The sequence below is a fragment of the Adiantum capillus-veneris genome, chromosome 9, assembly GCF_014529385.1.
Source record: "Adiantum capillus-veneris isolate H3 chromosome 9, ASM1452938v2, whole genome shotgun sequence".
Classification (NCBI taxonomy): domain Eukaryota; kingdom Viridiplantae; phylum Streptophyta; class Polypodiopsida; order Polypodiales; family Pteridaceae; genus Adiantum; species Adiantum capillus-veneris.
In genome coordinates this window covers 115,902,060-115,922,568 of record NC_140939.1, presented here as the reverse complement: position 1 = coordinate 115,922,568, position 20,509 = coordinate 115,902,060, and the positions used below count along the sequence as shown (strand labels likewise).

General features: G+C 40.0%; 2 protein-coding genes across 6 annotated transcripts; both read right to left on the bottom strand.

Annotated features, from left to right (window-relative positions):
• Nucleotides 1–2,932: 2,932 nt before the first annotated feature.
• LOC147451034 (uncharacterized) lies at nt 2,933–4,714 on the bottom strand. The gene has a single exon (XM_086519982.1). It carries the CDS (start codon nt 4,712–4,714, stop codon nt 2,933–2,935), a length of 1,782 nt encoding a protein of 593 aa, XP_086376108.1.
• A 246-nt stretch (nt 4,715–4,960) lies between these two features.
• Nucleotides 4,961–16,502, bottom strand: LOC147451033 (protein NRT1/ PTR FAMILY 8.2-like). 5 transcript variants are annotated; one of them, XR_015189182.1, is made up of 4 exons: nt 15,182–16,493; nt 14,847–15,103; nt 5,721–6,053; nt 4,961–5,097 (listed from the first exon to the last, which is right to left on the bottom strand). XR_015189182.1 is itself a non-coding variant. In XM_086519985.1 (3 exons), exons 1-3 carry the CDS (start codon nt 15,284–15,286, stop codon nt 5,076–5,078), a joined length of 384 nt encoding a protein of 127 aa, XP_086376111.1. In that variant the 5' UTR covers nt 15,287–16,477; the 3' UTR covers nt 4,961–5,075. The 5 variants fall into 5 exon arrangements, 3 of the variants coding, with proteins under 3 accessions (XP_086376111.1, XP_086376110.1, XP_086376109.1); XR_015189181.1 differs by having other exon boundaries at nt 14,847–16,502; XM_086519985.1 differs by lacking the exon at nt 5,721–6,053 and having other exon boundaries at nt 15,182–16,477.
• Nucleotides 16,503–20,509: the final 4,007 nt, after the last annotated feature.

Genomic DNA, 20,509 nt, shown 5'->3' with positions numbered 1-20,509 from the left:
CACCAAGAGCAAAGGCTCAAAGAGTCTCTCTCTCTCTCTCTCTCTCTCTCTCTCTCTCTCTCTCTCTCTCTCTCTCTCTCTCTCTCTCTCTCTCTCTCTCTCTCTCTCTCTCTCTCTCTCTGTGTGTGTGTGTGTGTGTGTGTCCACGCCTGTGCAGGAGCCACTCATCGGATGGTCAAAATGAGGATACGCGTCCGAGGAAGTGGGCCAGAATCCCTCCCAGCTGTATAGACAATACAGATTCGTCATACTTTTTTTTGCTACTCAAACATTTTATTGAATTCATTAGACTTTTCTTTGGTACCCGGAGATTTTATCGAATTCATTAGACTTTTTTTTGGTACCTGGAGATTTTATTGAATTCATCACTTTGTAACTTGTTTGGTCTCATAGGTCACTTCGGCCTTTTTGAAGACAATAATGTGCACTAAGAAAAGGATGTTCGCGATGAGGGTTGAAAGCAGTGCCCACTGCCACTCTCTAGTGTCCATGCCTCTCAACGACCCAAGCACCCCCTTTCACATTCACGATCCCACAGTGGACCACACAAACGTACTCACAACACATGCGTGACCGCTTACCATCTCACACAATCCAGACCAATCATTTTTTCAAGCATATAAAATTCCTTTCCTTGAATTTTCCAAAGAGAATTTTATAAAATTACGTTATTTTTCACATTTTTGCGTTATTTTTCTCTATTTCAGGGTGGAATTTCTCATTTTCCCCTTGCTCTGCATCGACAAAAACGACACAAGTTTTTGGATTTTTGCGTTATTTTACTCTATTTCGGGGTGAAATTCCTCCTTTTCCCCTTTCTTTGAACCCGTGAAACCGGAACGATAATAAGAGAGACACATTTTTTCCTAACACTGTGACTCCAGACTACAAAGCTATGGGGGCTCTGAGCCTCTCTCTCTCTCTCTCTCTTCATGCAATGTCGGCATTTTTTAAATTGAAAACGACACGATATTAAGCTGTCGCATTTTTCACGAACACTACTCCCGAGTCTTCTCTCTCTCTCTCTCTCTCTCTCTCTCTCTCTCTCTCTCTCTCTCTCTCTCTCTCTCTCCCCCTTCCTAGCCTTCTCTCGTAGGCTCTGAAATTCTTGAGCAGTGCAAGTGTCATGGAGGTGCGGTGCGGTTAGAGGGCGTGCCAGGGCCGCAACCGACAATCTTCCTTGCACCAGCATTGGATGCGTTCAGATCCACCTGCACGGGATCTATCTCATTACTGAGAGAGCGATGAGCGATGATGATGATGGCAAGGCAAGGCTAAATGGAGTGGAGTGGCTCTGAACAACAACAGCAAGCAGCGCCAACATGAGCAACATGTGGCTCTTCAGCTTGTTGCCCACCGAAATCCATGCAGGCGGTGGCCTGCCTCGCAGCTTCTCGCTCTACGTCTCGACCATGGCGTCCATGCAGCTCCTTGGCGTTGTCGCAGCTTGCTGCTATAATCAGTATGTAGGCCACATCACTTAGCAGAATCCGGAGCAATGTACTTGGGCTAGATGGAGTGGAGTGGCTCTGACCAGCAGCCCAACATGAGCCACTTGTGGTTGAACTCTTCAGCTATTGCATGTCGAAATCCATGCAAGAGGTGGCCTACCTCGCAACCTCTCGCTCTACGCCTCCACTATGGCGTACAGGCAGCTCCATCAAGCTACTACAGGTGCACGAAATGGAAGCAAAGTGGAGGGGGGAGAGAGAGAGAGAGAGAGAGAGAGAGAGAGAGAGAGAGAGAGTACAGTTATCAAGGGACTGCCGCTCCGTAGTCTGGCACCACCACTTCTCTGTATTTAAAACAATTAATCCCTTTGGCACACCATTCAAACAATGAACTGGCCAGCAGCACTGTTCGGGAAAAACCAAATTCCCAACATGACAAATTTCCCTACCCAAATTTTTCAAAGAGGCATTTGTAAATTTGAAAGGGAAGCTTCCCTTTGGCTCAAAAAATGAGGTTCCTTTTTCTCTTGGACCAAAAGTGAAAGGGCATATTTCCTTTCTCCTTACTTTTAAGACTTTCCCAAGGTTTAGAGCTTTACAAGAGCAAAATTAAACTTAAAAATATGTATAACATGATATCATAAGTGATCTAGTGGTTCTGGACTAGAAAAACCAACAAAAAGTTTATGTTTCATTCTCTAATTTTGAGTTAAATACTTAAACAAGGAAAGGAAAATGTAACCTAAAAAGTAAGTGACAAAAAGTTTATGTTTCATTCTCTAATTTTGAGTTAAATACTTAAACAAGGAAAGGAAGTGACAAGACAAGACAATAGTACTCAAAGATACTAATCAAAAAGTTCTCTGAAGAAAGTTTAAGAACTGACTTTAGTAACATAACATTTTCAAAAGATTACTTGAGTTTTGAAGTCCTTTGAAAATCCATTCGATATAAAATAAGTAGTACACCTTGTTTCCAAGCTTTTTCCCTTGTCGCAAAGAGCTACCTTATTTTCATCCCTGTAATGACTTTCAAAACTACTTTCAACAAAAACTCATAAAGATGAAACATGACAATCACAAAAAGTGTTAGCACAACCAAAATCAACTTTATAAAAGAAAGATAACATTATCAAGGGTGGGCTTGAGAAGTAGAAAAAACTCTTGAAAAGATGGAGGGTATTCCAAGAGAGGTTCAAAATGTTCCAAGCCTTCTAGTCATGAAAGAGGCTCAAAATACCAATACCTCCAAAAGGTTCTCTTCGAAACAATACTACCTTCCACAAAAGGGTGCTTGAACATCATTTGGTCGACAAAACAACATAACCAAGCTCATACATGTGCTTCCACAAAAAGGAGTCTCAAAGCATCCACATCAAAAATACTACCATCCACAAAATTTCAAGGTGTTCGTTGGCCAAAAAGACATAACCATGCCCATACATGTGCTTGCACAAAAAGGAGTCTTGCATCCACATCAAGTCATACATCAATGGTTGACATCCCTCCTTGAGTGAAGAGATGTCTATTTGTATCACTTTTCCAAAGCTCCATTGCATTTGAAAGATCCAAATCATCTCTACCTTCAATGGCAATTGTCATCAATGCATTCAAGCTCTCTATCTCTAGTCGATTCCTCCATTTGGTTTTGATTTTAGTGCGGGCACTAAATCCCCTCTCACAAATTGCACTACTACAATATTGTACAAGAGCAATTTGAGAAAGCTTCAATGTATTAGGGAAAACATCTTTCCAAGTGGCATTATTTGCAAGCAAAGAAGCCATTTCAACAAGGCTCATTTTGGAAAAATCAATGCTGGCTTGGCGTTTGAATTTCCTAAACTCAACCTTGAAGGCCTCCCCATCAATAATAGGAGCAAATGACACACTTCCAACCCTTTTGGCAAAACCATAGAATAAAGAAATCTTATCACATTCATCATTCCCGTGATCCTTGAGCAATCTCTCATGCATAGGATGTTGAGATGGAACCAATATTTTGATTGCATTCAAAATGGAATTATCAACAAAGCGCTTTTCAAGGCATTCACAAAGTTTCTTTGCATACTTGAATTGAAAATCTAAAGCTTTATGCAAATCCACACCTTCAACATCCCTTGTGATTTTTTGACCAAAGAACATGTCTTCCTTCAAGGAGGTCCTCAAAGCATGCATATAACCATTGCTTGCACCATAATCGGGCATGATAGGGTATCCACCAATACCTCTTTGAGCCGTATTCAAGTCTATGACACGCTCATCCAAGTACTCATCCTTAATACATAGGATTGTGCTTATGACTATTCCATGAATGGTGGTCACATCTACATAGTCCTTTTGAAATCTCAAGCTCAAATCCGTTACCTTTTGCAAGATATCGGCAAGAAAATGCATAGCATACAAGCATTCAAAAGTGCTCAAAAAATCATACAAATATTTGCGTTCCTTCTCCAAAGCGACAAGCAATGCATCCATTGACTTACAAATTTTTGTAATGCAAGCATGACGACTAAGCCAGCGTATCTCAAAAATACGTTGCATTTTAATTACCTCACAATCAAATTCCTCTTGTAAACATTTCAAGGCATCCATTCGATTAGAACTACTTGTAAAATAGTTAGCTATGCCATTCACAAGAACATCAATTCTTTTTGCAAAAGCAATTTTCTTACTTGTGTCGGATGTGGCTAGATTTGTGCGGTGTGCAACGCAATGTATAGACGTTAACATTGGACTCACCTTTTTAAGGAGTGTAGCCACTCCTTTTTTTCTACCCACCATTGTGTTGCAACCATCGGATCCAAATGCAATTAATTTTGAGAGGTCCAAATTAGACTTCTCTAATTCAAGCATGATGGTATCAAAAATCCCCTTTGCGGTGCTATCATTGGTGTGAATAATGCCATAAAATGCATTGCAAGGCATAGATCCATCCTCTAAATAAGAAAGGTACATAACCAAATGGTGATGAATAGAAATATCCGTGGACTCATCCACCACCACTCCAAACCATGGACTCTCCCGTACCTTTTCTAATGATTCATGCATTATGGAATTTGCAATACATTGCAACATTTCAGAGCAAGCTTTATCATCATTATAGAGGCTTGTCATCGATTTCACATCCAAATCCTTTATTAAAGCAAGCAAAGAAGGATATAATAAAATTGACAAATTGTTTCTCCCAATAAAGTAAGCCGCTTTGAACAAGTTAAGCAAGGAGTCTTCTTGAGTTGCATGCATCGTCTTCAAACCCTTTTGCATAGCCGGTTTTCCAAACACTAATGCAGTTCGTGCATCCCTATGGCATTGTGTACGTGCATGGCTAAGAAGGTTACTTGTTTTGAAATTTTTAGATCCTTTCTTAGAATAACTACATCGAGCATGTGGATACTCCGAGCAATACGTGCAAAAAAGCCTTACCTTTTTATCATCATACACAAGCCAAGGTTTAAATCGGTCCAACCATTCATCTTGCCATAGCTTTCTACGAACCTTTTTCTTATCCGACTCCTTATCAACATCAATAACAATGGTGGAAGATTTCTTATCGGCTTTCTCATCAATTCTTGCCTTTTTTTAAGCTATCTTTGTCAAGGTTCCATATTGCACCAAAGAACGTTGATTACTCTTTCGGTCCATGGCAACTATACAAAAGCACCACAACAAATCATTTAGTTTATAAACATCTTGCTCCACTTGTAAAGCAATTAAAATTTCACATTTGAAGAGATTAAATTTTGAATAAAATCAAAACTAATAAACATTCTAAAAATGAATACTTAATATAGACTAAAATTTACGTAATATGTATGCAAATCTATAATATTATTTAGCATTTTGATAGTTTTAGCAAAAGAGGGCATGCTTTTTTTTTAAAGGTGTTGTCAAGCTTGACAAAAATAGACACTTAGATTTTTTCCTTTGTAAATTGTGGTGTTGTCAAGCTTGACAAAATGCTAAAGTTCACTAAGGAGAAGAGGGTAGCCACATGGGATACCTACAATGTTCGGAAAAATGTGTCTTAGTTTAATATCGTGCGACGTGCGGTTTTCAATTTTGAAAATGCCGATTGAAGGCAAGGGAAAAAAGAGAAATGCCATCCCAAAATAGAGAAAAGCCATCCCAAAATGCCTCTCTACAAATTCAAGAAAAGAAATTATGTAGAATAGCGCAAAAATCCAAAACATAAATTTAATTTTCTAAAATTTTCTCTCGGCAAATTCAAGAAAATATAAAATTTCATTGTTTAAAATTTACAAAATTGCACCTTCTGGATTCTACCGAATCTGTTTTACAGGAGCTGGAGCGCTGGAGCACTGGAGCAGCTCGCCTGAGTCCTGACTTGCCTCCTGAGTCCTCCGCCTCCGCCTGCTGCCCTCAAGGCCCAACCGTTGTACGCAGTTGCTCCTCCGCCTCCGCTTGCGCTGAGCAAAACGCTGGCGACTGAGCAATGAGAGTCAATACTTATTACTTAATACTCACGATGGGCTGTAGTTGGCTCAGGGCTGTCATAGTGTTACGGTTAAGCACTGAGCCAGTGAGCTGCGAGCAGTAATCTGTGGACGGTGCTCCACTGCTCGTGAATCGTGATGATAGCAGGCTGCAAGATACAACTAGCTATTAGCACTCTCTCTCTCTCTCTCTCTCTCTCTCTCTCTCTGTGTGTGTGTGTGTGTGTGTGTGTATGTATGCGAGGCAGGCTGCAACAGGCTCGAGTTGACTCCTAGACAGTTAGACTCTAGATTGAGCTAACTCAGGTTTCGCTCCACTGTCCAGTGTCCACTGTCCATCGTTTGCTTAGCGCTGCCGCTACGTGGATGATTGTCCTGTCACCTATGGACTCATGTGTGTGTGTGTGTGTGTGTAAGAGAGAGAGCTTCGGAGATGAGTGAACTGTGAAAGCTAAACGCCTGCACAGAGAGGCTGATTGTGATGAGGAGGAGGAGCTGGGCGATGGGAAGCTGGGCTGCAGGCTTTGGCGATGGTGCGAATTAATGAAAAAGTTAAAAGTTATTTTCATTTTGAAATTTGGGTTGTAAGGTAGCGTCGTAACGTATTAACACTCACCAGATGTGAGTTGTAATTTTCAGTCCATGTGCACTGTGGACAAATTGACAATACATATTTGAATTTGATAAAATTTTGTTTATCTCTGAAATTTGAATCTGAGCGGCGAGTCCCGACCCTTCAATCTCAATTCTCTAGAGGCCTTTGTCTTTCTCACATGTGACATTATACATGGCACACACACTCATATATGTATATATATATATATAATCACACTTCCTCTTCTCTTATATACAAAAAGGGAAATCTCTTTTTTATAGAGATTTAATAAGGGGATTTTCCTATTTCTTGCTAGGCATTAAGGCATATCTCCTTTTTGACCAAATATTCACCTCTACCATCTTCCTTTCGGAGACCACTCCAAAGGGAAAAATCACTTTGCCAAACGGCACGAATGTGAACTAAGACACATTTTTCCCGAACACTGGTCTTGACCCTTCAATCTCAATTCTCTAGAGACCTTTGTCTTTCTCACATGTGACATTATACATGGCACACACACTCATATATATATATATATATATATATATATATATATATATATATATATATATATATATATATTGTTAGGAAATAAGACGTAGCTAAATAGATAATTGAGTAGATTACTTAATGGAGAGAAACAGATTTATATACACGAGATTATAGAGTAGAGAGAGAGAGAGAGAGAGTACACACGATATACGTGGTTCACCCAATGTGGGCTTCGTCCACGGGAAAGCAGCCACTCAATGGCTTTAGTACTTCAAAACAAGAAGTAGTTTACAAAGGGATTATACCCTTAATGGAGCTCCCGCCTTGCTTCACTCTCACCACCTCACACTTACCTTGTTGCATCAACTTCACACACTATCAAATGTGTGTAGAAATGGCCTCCTTTTATAGGCCAAAAGGGTTGCCCTCTCTTATGAGAGACAGCCATGTGTAGCCGCCCTTGTGCGAATAAGTCCAAATCGGACCCTCCAATCCGTCCATGTGTGTCCGCCCTTGAGAAGACAAGTCCGCTTTTGAATTCGGCCACCGGCCACCGGCCATTGACTTCCGACCACCGGCCATCGGCCATCGGCCACCGATCAACCGACCGGTTGTTTTCCGACCACTTTCCGGCCGCCGTCCGGTCATAATATTCCGGCGAAAAAAAAGTCTCGGGGCCTTCGCCCCCGAGGCCTTTAAAGTTGCCCCTGATTCTTGTCCGTGAAAATTTTGGTTTCCGGTGAGTGATTTTCCTTCACGCACAATGGCTTCTCCTCATAATGGGGGCCTTACAAATGTGCGCTTTTACCACAGAAAATTACAAGGGTAAATCAAGCTCCATATTTAACATATATATATATATATATATATATATATAATCACACTTACTCTTCACTTATATACAAAAAGGAAAATCTCTTTTTTGTAGAGATTTAATAAGGGGATTTTCCTATTTCTTGCTAGGCATTAAGACATATCTCCTTTTTGACCAAATATTCACCTCTACCATCTTCCTTTCGGAGACCACTCCAAAGGGAAAAATCACTTTGCCAAACGGCACAAATGTGAACTAAGACACATTTTTCTCGAACACTGGCCGGCAGCGAAGGCCGCCTCTCTCTCTCTCTCTCTCTCTCTCTCTCTCTCTCTCTCTCTCTCTCTCTCTCTACGTGACTGTCTAGCTGCAGACCACACCCACCGGATAAAGGAAATCTTGCCATGTGGCAAGGGGGGGGACCGAAATCCCTCTCCCTTTTATAATAGTATAGAAAAAATAAAATCTACAATGGCAACAAATCAATGCCCTCTATGGTAACTATGCACTTTATGGCGTTTTGATAACCATTTTCTCTTTTATAGAAACCAACACACGTCACCTCGACCCCACTAAGAGGGCCCCACACGAGAGGGGGTCAGTTGTAATAGAGAAAACCTCAATTACCTCTTGTAGTCACCAAAGTACTTGACTTACCCCTCTCTCTAAAAAGTGGACACAACCACACGTTGGATTGTTTTCACAATCAAAAATTTTGAGAGGGAGAAATTGTGTCTGTAGAGTTTTTCACTCAAACAAAAAAAAGGAAAGACAAGGACGTTCAAAAGCTGCAAGCCAAATCTTCTTGTAAAGATTTCAAATTGGAAAGAAAAGACAAGACTTTAAAGTTGAAGAATAAAAAATTAATTTATTCGTTTTCTTTGGGTTTGAGAGAAATGAAAGCTACACATAGGGAAGAGAGTCCACGACATGGAGTTGGAAAAACTAGAAGAAGCTCACATTTTACTATGCACTTTTAGAGACTCCCAAAAAAATTCATAAATTCTTACAAAAGTGGGATGAACCAACTACACCTCTTTAAGGTGCAATTGCTCTACCCCCCCTTCCAAAATAACAATTACCTCCCTCTTCACGTGTGACCACCACATGGTGTGGTTGGAATCCTTGATCTAACAAATTACCCCCTCCTACAATGGAGAGAAAAGTTGAATCAAATTGTTGTCAAATGATTATCACATGTTTGTTCCCATAGAGATTATGATACATCATAGCAATTTTATCAATTTCTACACACATTTTCGTTGTTAGAAAATAGTCATAAGCCTTTCATCAATGATGATACGTTCTTGCTCATGGACTCAATGAAATCCTAAAGGTAAAACAAAATAAAGATTCCACCCAAGGGTGCAAGTTGCATGTAACGCTATAGCTCAAGTACATATGGTTTTCATTTGCTAGAGCTCAAGCACATATGCAAAAGGTTCTCTTCTCATGAGAAGATTCAAAGAACATAGTTAATTCAATCATTATACCTCTTTTCAAAAGATCACATAATAAAGCTTTTGCCAAAAAGAGACGAAATAATGGATGTTTATGCGAGAGTACCTTTTTGGCGAGACCCCTTTTCCTTTTGGAGGGCAATCATGAAAGAGACGCTTTTGGCCAATTCCAACTTGCATGACTAGTGAGCCGATAACTTAAGGTGGCACCCACACAAGGAGAGTAACTGTTTTCAAATTACCCTCCACTAACTAATTGTTGCACCTCTTTGTGGTTAGTTCCCCCCCAAACACCCCCCCCCCCCCCTCTTGCTCCACATGTGCCTATATGAAAGTATCATCAAAGGTCTTGTAAATCCTATCTTACCTCTTATCCCCTCCCATGCAGGGGAGGCATCTTAAGTTTCTTCAATGTCAGGTATCCCCCACACATAGGGGGGTAATCATAAAAAAGAGCAGTTGAACTCATTTGTATAGTTTTCTCTTTTCTCCTTTATGGCATGTTTTAACAATAGTAAAATATTTACTAGTGCAGTAAGAACAACTAAAGCAATCGGGTGAAGGCTCACTTTGGCATTATAAAACAAAGAAGTTGAAAAAATGACATGAGACCCATGACTAAAGTGGAAAAAATTGCCATGAGACAGAGAAATAAAGAAAACCATTCACAAACAAAAGAAAACAAGGTGAAACTTCACTGTGGCCTATATAAGGCTATTGAGAAGAAATTCATAAAAAGAGGCTTCTTTATGAGAGAGAAAAATAGACAATGACACTTGTATTTTAAAACATATGGTATCACAATAAAAAAAAGTGTAACAATGAACTATCTAGATGACAATATATTCCAAAAGCATTAAAAAATAATATGACATAATATTGGATGCTCTTTTTAAAGAGAGAGGTACACAAATGTCTAAGAGAAGTAAAATTATTATCATTAACTTGCCATGTGGCACTAATCTGCAAGCTTTATCCAATGGTCCAAAGATTCACCCAAAATCCAACCCTTTACTAAAGATTATTTATGTAGTTTGAAAACGGGTTTTTAAGACAAAAAGTTGAAAAAAGAAACCCTTAAATGAAGAAACCCATTAACAAACTAAAATATTTTACTCAAAAATTTGTACGCCTTTCTCACTTGATCTCTAATGCATATATAAACAAGGTGAAAGTTCACTATGGCCCCCATAAGGCCATGATAAAAATTTAATAGTAAAAGGTTTTTTTTAAGAGAAAACAATAAACTGACACTAATTTTTTAAAACATTTGTTATCACAATTATATATTATGTTTCTTGAAAAAAAATATAACAATAGACTATTTAAACTACAATATATTCCGAAAACATATAAAAGTAATGTTTGAAAAACCACTTGGAAGCATTTTAGCAAATTAAGAAAAAATTTGATGAAAGAGGACAAGAAAGATTGTGTGTGAACCAATATTCAATACACATTTTTAAAGAGAGAGGTATACAAATGTCAACACCTCTCACAAACACCTATAAAAACTATTAAAAAAGAAAGCCTTTTGCCATGTGACACTAATTTGTAGGTTTTATCCAATGGTCCACAATTGCACCAAGAATCCAATGCATTCCTAAGGATTCCTTATGTAGTCCAAAAACACATTCCTATTGAACTATGTATAAAAAGCACAAACAACCACCCGTAGGAATCAACCAAAAGAATAATTGATCCCCTTTGTTCAAAGATCTCCATGACTTTGACTCTCCTTTAAAAAATTAGTAATGATTTGGCATAACTATAACACACAAACCGACACATCACACTTATTATGAGGATTATCATATGCAACAATTAATCCAATCATCCAATTTCAAAATAGGTTAAAAATAACATCAACAAGGTGAAAATCCACTATGGCCTATATAATGATATTAAGAAGAATTTCATAACAAGGTAAAGAATCACGGTGGCTTGCTAAGAAAATGTAATGCAAAAATAGATGAGGGTTGTATTTTGTAGAATTTATTTTTTCACAACAAATATTTTGAAAAATTGTAAAGAGGGTGTATTATAAAGAAAGGAATAGATATATTAAAAAAAGTGACTAATACGTCAAGTTGTTTTAGTGATAAACATGGAGAAGTTACTTGTTGATCAAATTTGGTTGAACTTGAAAGTTTAGTTTGTTGCTTTTTGAGATAAATGTTGTATTGAACTATGTAAAGAGACCAATGTGATTATTTCAATGTAGGTGTGGATTTTAGAGAGTGTGTGTGTGTATATATATATATACAATTATTTCAGATGCCATTGAAGTATGATCAATCAGAATTGACCATTGGACTATAGAAACATTTCTAAAAGAATGATGGACCTAAGTAAAATTGTAATAAAATTTAAATTATTAATAATAATATGACACTAATTAATGACATTTTTTTTCTTACAACATTCTTTCGATGAAGTGTTACATATGATATGTATATATGACTTTTTCTTTTAAAACGTATTTTATCAATATTGGAATGTCTAAACCTAATCCTTAATAATAATACATGTTATACTAAAGTATTAGAGTGACATTTGCGTATTAAAACCTAAAGTTGAAAATAAAAATCTTGATTGTACAAAAATTCTTTTATATAAGGACAATTTATGAAAAAATTATAACTTTTTTGCAATTTACAATTCTTCCATTCTTAGTTGTAAAGGAATTCTTTCATTTAAGAACAATTTATGATTTTTTAATTGAAAATTATCTTCAAATGAAAGAAAAAATTACAACTAAATAAGTATGTTTTAAATAAAACAATGTGAAAATTCACAATGGCCTACATAAAGCTATTGAGAAGAGTTTCACAATAAAGGCTTCGTTGTGAGAGGAAAGAATAGAAAGTGACATTAATATTTGAAAACATGTGCTATCGCAATAAAAGATTACATATAAAGAAAAAAGTGTGACAACAATCAACTAATTAGTTTACAATATATTACAATCGCATAAAAAATAATATTTGACACAATATTTAATGCCCTTCTTTAAAGAGAGGTACAAAAATGCCAACACCCTCTCAGAAGTGCTTAAAAAAATAATTTAAAATAAGTTTTATTATCATTAATTTGCCATGTAGCGTTAATCGACAAGCTTTTTTCAATGGTCCAAATTTGCACCCAAAATTCAACCATTTACTAAGGACTACTTATGTAGTCCAAAAATTGAAAAGAAAGTTATTAGGTCCTTTAATGAAAGGATCCATTTACAAAGTAAACAAAGACCCAAATAATCAAGTGAGCATTAAATGAAAGGACCAAGTTACGACGATGGAAAGACCCATTTATATTATTAAAAAAAAGACATAATTTTTATAAAACCCTTCTTTTCAATCAAAAGAACACTTGTCCACTATCGACAATCTCTGTATCAACGACTCAAAAGATGCACATTTTCTCAACCTTTTTCTATGCCCTTCTACGGGTCAATAAGAGGCATCTTTGTGAGAGAGAAATAGAAAGTGATATTAGTATTTTAAATATGTGTTATCATAATTAAATATTATGTTTTTTGAAAAAAAAAAGAGTAACAACGAACAATTTAGATTACAATATATTTCAAAATCATAAAAAATAATGTTTGGTACAACACTCCATGCTTCTCTTTAAAGAAAGAGAGGTACACAAATGTCAACACTCTCTCACAAGGGTCTAAAATAAATAATTAAAAAAAGCTTATTATCATTAGATTACCACATGGCACTAATCTGCAAGCTTTATCCAATGGTCCAGAAATGTACCCAAAATCCAACCATTTCCCAAGGGCTACTTAAGTAGTCCAAAAACCAAACTAAGCAAGCTACCATATGCCTCATAAACATGGAAAAGAGATCTCCACTCCTTGAATGGATGAAAAGTCAACCTAGCCACTTGGTTGTGGATCAAGTTCAAAGAGGCATCTTCACTACATGTGTTCACATGGTGAGGGTTTGCTCTTGAGCTTTGGGGAGGGTCACACTTAGATTATGAGACAACAACCCATTCTATAGCTACCATAGCCTAATTATTTCAAGACTGCTACTAACTCTACGCAAGAAAAATTACAAAAGGAAACTCTCCATATCTCATCCCATTTAGATTAAAGATCCATAGAACAACTCTTCACAAAAACAACATGCATGATCCAAGATTACGTGCCCATGTGTATCAAAGGAAAAAAAATACATGGCAATCATTCAGAAGAGTTAGAAGATCCAACTTGGTTCTTTTTAAGGTAATAAAAAATAAATAGCGGTTTTTTAAGGTGATCATAAATAAATAGCCGAAGTTATTCCTCATCATAGCAAATGTCTTGCAAGACCACAAAAGGGTGCACTCTTTTCCCTTATGGGGTATGCCTGCCTTTCATGGCATCATTTTTTAACACGGGATAATGAAACGAGTTGTCGCATTGCGTTTGTACTACTACATTGAATGCAAAAAGACCTACATCGCCAAAGATTGCATGGCCTTAGCTATCTCGAGTGCACCCGCAAACACCTTGGGACACTTACCTTTACCTACTTACTCGAAATCTATTCAAGAACTCCATTAAGTATAAATGTATTTTGATTTCCCTTTCTGTGTCCATAACCTTGGGACACTTACCTTTACCTATTTACTCAAAATCTATTCAACAACTCCATTAAGTATAAATGGATTTTCATTTCATCTCTCTCTATCTATCTATCAATGTGCTTATTCCATTCTCTCTTTTAGAGGGCACAGCCTTCACAAATGCCTGATAGTACCACCTCTAGGGGGTGAAAGAAGGGGGCAGCTACCTTCTCATACACCAGATATGGCTGGGTTGGTAGGTTGCCGCATCTTCAAATCACTTCTTGTTTAGAAGGCGGATGAACCACCGTCCAAAGCTATGATGCGCCTCCTTCATCGACAATAGCCAGTTTCACGTTCGTTGTTGCCGCTTGCATTGGGCCCTATGTACAACCAACACCAATCATTCGGGGACTACTAAAGTAGCAAACATGCAACGAGGTTAAATTTCGAGTGCTAGTGCCATGTAATAGGGTTGATTTGGTTGATCTTGAAATTTTAATGGCGAGTGCTTCTACCACATAGGCAGAAGCTACCACATAGGCAGAAGCGCTCAAAATTTATCATCGCCCGCTCCTATGTGTGACTAGGGCACTCTCATATCAGGCCCGCTTTGCATGGAGTGTGCCACACAAAAGCCTCTAAGGCCCCTGTCACACTGGGGCGGGCAATTGTTGGCCAATCTGAGGTGGCGCGCAACCATTTGCCTAAGCAAAAGTGAAAGAGGGCCAGAACCTCGTGTCAGAGGGGCGAGCAACACCCCTCGGCCAACTTTTTTGTATGGGTGTCCATCTGCAAAAAGGCGAGGCGAGAAGCAAGACTACAGGACTCGACCTCTGGCAGTCAGTGCAGAAAGCGGATACCCAACCACCTGACTCATTAAAACATATCGGGTGTATCACACACACACACACACACACACACACACACACACACATGCTGTCCCGAGTTCAACGCTCAGCGCTGATGACCTGAGCCGTGTGTGAGAGAGTGAGTGAGAGAGAGAGAGAGAGAGAACCTGAAATCATCGGTGTGCGGAAGTTTGGGAAGCGCAGGAGCATCCAGGGGAGAACCTTGAAAGAGGTAGGTGTCGGAAGCGGGCAGCGGGAGGCGCGAGTGGCGAACAGCCGCAACCATGACTTGTAAGATGCGTGTGAGAGGGCTACCTTGGGCCGGCCTGTGGTGGTACAAGGGCAACCCACACAGAAGCAGCAACAGCGATGCCACCATCCCGGCCAGTGGAATGGCAAGCCCTGGCCCCCACCCCACGTTGTGCTGCACATACACCACCACCGTAAATGCAAAGAGCGCCCCTGTGTTCACCGTGAAAAAGAACCAGTTGAAGAAGAATACCATCATCGTCTTTGCCACACTCGACCGCTTGTCTTCAAAATGATCCGCCCCGAATGTTGATACGCATGGCTTGATCCCCCGTGTCCCCACTGCTATCATGTACATGCCTGCGAGTAGAACGCCTTCGTGTGAACTTGACGGGCCCCCACATTCAATGGCCCCCTTCGCACATGAGGGCCTCAGCGATCTCACTGTCGCCGAGAGAATTGCGAGTGTAAATCGGTTCAACGAAACATTAGCATCATGATTATAAGTTCATGCCATTAAATCTGCAGCAAAGCTTCATTCTTAGCCTTCTGTGCAGTTGATGAGCATCAAGAACCTGTATGTGAAAAACTCCATGGCCAGCATCCTGTGCAGTTGCAAAGACAAGTGAAAGTGCTGTAGGTAGCTAACCTTTACTCAGTGAGTGTGTGTGTGCGCGCATGCGCTCACTCACAAGCGATGAAGTTGGTGGCCCAGTGGTCTTCATAGCTCACAAGTATCTTGACACGAGAAAAACACTTGGTCCTGCTTCAAAGGATAGCTTACCAAAATGTAACAGACAGAGTAAATGGCAATGGTGGAAAAGCGTCCTAGATATGCATCGCCCAGCACGTATGCAGCTCCTATCTAGTTGGTGACCATTTTGACGGCTTTTGGGAATGGCTCGGGCATCTCATTCAGCAAGTATGTGACCAAGTTTGCCGTCATCAAGTAAAACGCCAATCTTTCCATTGCTTCCGTGGCTGTCAGACGCAAGAAAATGGATTGGAGAAAGAGATTATGCTGGTTGAATACAGATTCATGAACCGCCGTCCCCAGAATGCAGCTTTAGAATTAGAGAGCAAGCAAGTATGAAGCAAGTATGCTTGTGCCAACCACAGGCACCTTGTCATCCATGTGAGAAGGTGATTGCAATTGTAATTTCGGCACGCCCTCCTTGACTCTCTGTTTGTGTGCGCGGATGTACAATCAGAGCGCTATGTCTCTACATACAAACCTCAATTTATATGTACATCTCTCTCTCGCTCGCTGTCTCTGTGCTTGCGAGCATGTCATGTCTCTGTGCAAGTGCTTGTGCTGGGCATAAAGAGTGTGTGTGTGTGTGCGCGCACGCAATATTGCCCACCATCGAAACAGCCCACGTATATAAGCGGTGTGAACGAAGCAGAGCGCCTTTAGGCTTTGAACCTTTGAAGAAGGGCAGGCCGCTCAGGACTATATCACACAAACTATGAATGGAAGTGGGAGCGCTGGGATCAAGAGGCAAGGCCACTGAGGACTATATCACACGGAGTATTAATGGAAGTGGGAGGGTGCAATTGACGATGGGCAACTAGGGCACGCAATTCAAAATTAGTGCGTTCGTCAGATGGTGTCCAAGTTTTACTTTCTGTTGTTCGAGTTTGCTTTTGCCCGTGGGTGTTTATTATATGATGGTTTTTCTACAAATGGCATCAAAAGGTATGAGCCCACGTGATTAGGGCAACTACGTGCCGGTGGACAAATGAGGGTTCAAGTCACCTGGAGGGAGTTCACCCTGTCTTTTTTTCGCCTGTCCATCTGCTTCGCCACCGTCGATCCCACCGCCTCTTGGAGCATTTAAGACCTCGTGCGATATAGTGTTGTGGGTGGCTAGGTTAGACAAACATGAGAATTTGAGAACGTGTTTACAATAAGAAGGGATTACTTCTCTTGATCTCTTACACACCTATGGACTATGGCCCTGCATCCACTACTCAAGGATGTGAAGCATGTACTCTTAGGTCTCTATCACACTACGGTGGACAAAGGCTAGCCATGCCTAGGTGGCGAGAAACCATTTGCTCTGCATAAAGAGAAAGATGGCCTTGCGTGAAAGTCAAAGGGGTGGCCTCAAAACCTTGTAGGTCGACGTGAAAGCCGAGCAGCTTACCACTTGGCTAGCAACACTTCCTTGGAACAAACGTCCACAAATTTCTTCGTGTCCCGATGTGACACCACTTGAGTGCCCTGATAGGGGCCTTATGTATAGGACCCTCCAACTTGCACACACAAATTTTCATGTCAGGCAATTGTTATATAGGCCTCCCATAGCACTATTTGACACCTCCTTTTTGGCGGGGATCTACGGTCCAAGATCTTATCAATCGTCTAATCCATTTGGGGAATTTTTTTTGGGTTGGGTGAGGTTCGATCTCATGACCTTCCCATCACAAAGCGAATGTCTTACTGCTATGCTTGTGCACGCGATTTGTTGTGCAAGGGTAATGGTAGCATTGTATTGAGTAGTTTTGTTGTGCCCACAATTGTAATCCACTAACTCGTTTACACCAAGTTCAAATCTAGTTTATACCACCAAAATGTTGTGGAGTTCACATGCAGTTCATAATTAAGTCACACGCAAGTTCACAACGAGTTCACATTTGGCCAAGTTTACACATTTTACATTTGGGATCAACGATTGTGATCTTCATCGACATGCGACATCAATTTTCAATCATATACCCCATCAAAATGCAGTGTCAACCAGTAACTAGGATGGCCCTCTACTTCTCAAGTCACGATCTCAAATGGGGCCACAATCTCAAACGAGGTCCCTCAAAAGTAGCAACCGCCCAAGATCACTAGGTGATCTAGACCGTCCAATTCTCCGAGGGAGTAGAAAAGGTGTCCCTAGTTCATTGCCCTCATATTGCACCTGATATTTGCAAAAGCTCGCAAATCATAGGGTTGATCCTCCTTTTTAATTTTGAAAGGATAGATCATCAATAAGATGAGAAGGCACTCCACTCCTTCCACAGTAGAGTGACTGTGATTAACTCCTTCATGATTCCATACATATCATGTGTCTCTCGTATTTTAAAAATCGCCAAATGCAACTAGAAATATTTTTTGAAACCCATCAAAAGGTTCTTATGGAAAAATAACATGAAAGACACAAGTCCATGGAAGTGGGGGACCAAGGTGGTAGTGGGATCCTAGACCTAACAATGCATGCAGAAGCCATGTGTGGAAAGTTAGTAGTATCCCTAACAAACCAAAGGCAGGATTGGGTAGTCATGGCTTGGGATATGAAATTAGAGCTATCCTCACAAGGAGACCCATGGAAGGAGGCGAATGTGCATGACAAAACTCTGTTGGAACCTGAGCTAGGGCGGGTGATGCCGGAGGCAATCCATGGCTTGGAGGGAGCACAGTAGAAGGCGAGAGAGAGATCTCGACACCAGTAAAAATAACGCTTTTACTTTTTTATTCAATAGTCCTTGTGCATATATAGAGAACTTAAGCCAATCATGCAAAAACTGCCATGCAAAACTTGAGTTCTAAGTGAAGCTAGCCTGCATGCCTATAAGAGGCTTTCCCACGGCTAACCGAAAAGGGCTTGGACCCAACAATCCCCCCCTCAAGCCCGAACTGGATAAGCAACTCATGATACCTCGAGTTTTTGGTATACTCGTCAACCGTGAGTTTTAGGTTTTCTCACAACCAAGGATTTTTGGTTTATCCATAACCTGGTGCTAGGTCAGTAACCCCCCCTTGAACAGATAGGGTGTAGGTCAAATTAGCTACCAAAAATGGAGTTTTTGGTTCACTGCCAAACCTTGGGTTTATGGTGTACCCAGTAATCTCATGAGAAGCGATAAAAACAGGCTGAGAATTGACAAAAATTGGGAGGTCTTACCATTTATAGATGGCAGTGTCTATATCCCGTACAAAGTTTTGTTATCATGGCATGACTGACATATGATGAAGTAAAAAGAGGATTTGATTGGAAAGTTTATGATGGTTTTGATAATAGACAAAAGAGGACAGCTCTATGACACCAAAAGTGACAAAAAATAGTTTTGAAAACTTGTACTGTAGTCTCGAAGGAGATTCTCCTTTGTTCTGGCAATTGTCGATGTGTTCGAACATGTCGTAAAGCTTGCTTGGCACTTGGAATATGCCTATGCACCGCATGTATTGCAACTACAAGCTATCACCTTCTTGATCTTCAATACCAAATAAATCTTCATCGATCATAGTCCCAAGAACCTGACTTGATTTGATCTGCATATGTGGATGGACCATCTTCTTGTAAATGGAAGATTCGAATACCTTCTTTGAGAAGAATTTGAGCGTACTCCATAAATTTCTATGTATCAAGTAGCCCTTGATATGCATATGTTGTGTATGAAAACCACTTTGTGTTTGTTGCCGTTCAAATTGGGGTTTATAAGCTCTGAATAAAAACTTTCCAATATGCTGTCAATTTGGAAATGTTTAGTGTTATGTAAGCCTTCAAAACTACCTGTCTATCTGCTATGACTGAGCACCAAAGGATGTGGATTCTCTTGTGAGGTGTGAATGGGCTCTCACTTAAATGCAAAGACTTGCAAATAAGGGCACAGTTTAATAAACAGGAAATTAAAAAAAAAAAACAGAAATGGCGAACTCTTTGCAGGCGACAGCGCCGATTCTTGTTTGCTTCATAACATGCTCAAGAGGCCCAATTTGCAGGTGCTACAGTGTCGACAAATGATTCTCAAGCCAGGGCGTTCATGCTGATGTAGAGCGTGCTCGTTTTGATGCAGGTCGACTTTCCTCTACTCCTCTTCACAGGAGATGGTACCCGTGAGCTGATGCTTAAGTCGAGGCTATGGCAATTGGACACCAAGAGGCTCTGATACCAGTTGTTGGAACCTGAGCTAGGGCAGGTGATGTCGGAGGCAATCCATGGCTTAGAGGGAGCACAGCAGAAGGCGAGAGAGAGATCTCGATACCAGTAAAAATAACGCTTGTACTTTTTTATTCAATAGTCCTTGTGCATATATAGAGAACTTAAGCCAATCATGCAAAAACTGCCATGCAAAACTTGAGTTCTAAGTGAAGCTAGCCTGCATGCCTATAAGAGGCTTTCCCACGGCTAACCGAAAAGAACTCTAGCTCGAAGTTGGAGTTTTCTAAAGCTAGGCGGCTGCACAGGGGAGATACGAAGAAAGTGCAACAAAGTGGCTTCGTCAGTAGAATGGGGGGAGACCTTTAGATACTTCAGGTGCTCCATCTTACATTGGTCCCCTTGGCTCTCCAAGCTAGGAGGAGATTTGTTGAATACCTTTTGAAGCGAAGTTTCTTAAAAGGTGAATAAGAAAGAGATCTGCAAGTTGGTACATTTTTGGGACAACGCCAACTTTTGCTAGACGGATCGATGTGGACCAATTGGTGGTGCAACATAGTTTGAATCTAAATGAAAGTCTATTGATCAATAGAGTCTTAAAAGTTTTGTGCAATTATCCAATGCTTACCGCGGGGACAAAGCTCGATTTCAAAGCTTGGAATTGGCTCAAAGAAAGAATTTTTGCACTTTCCAAAATGCTCGTAATA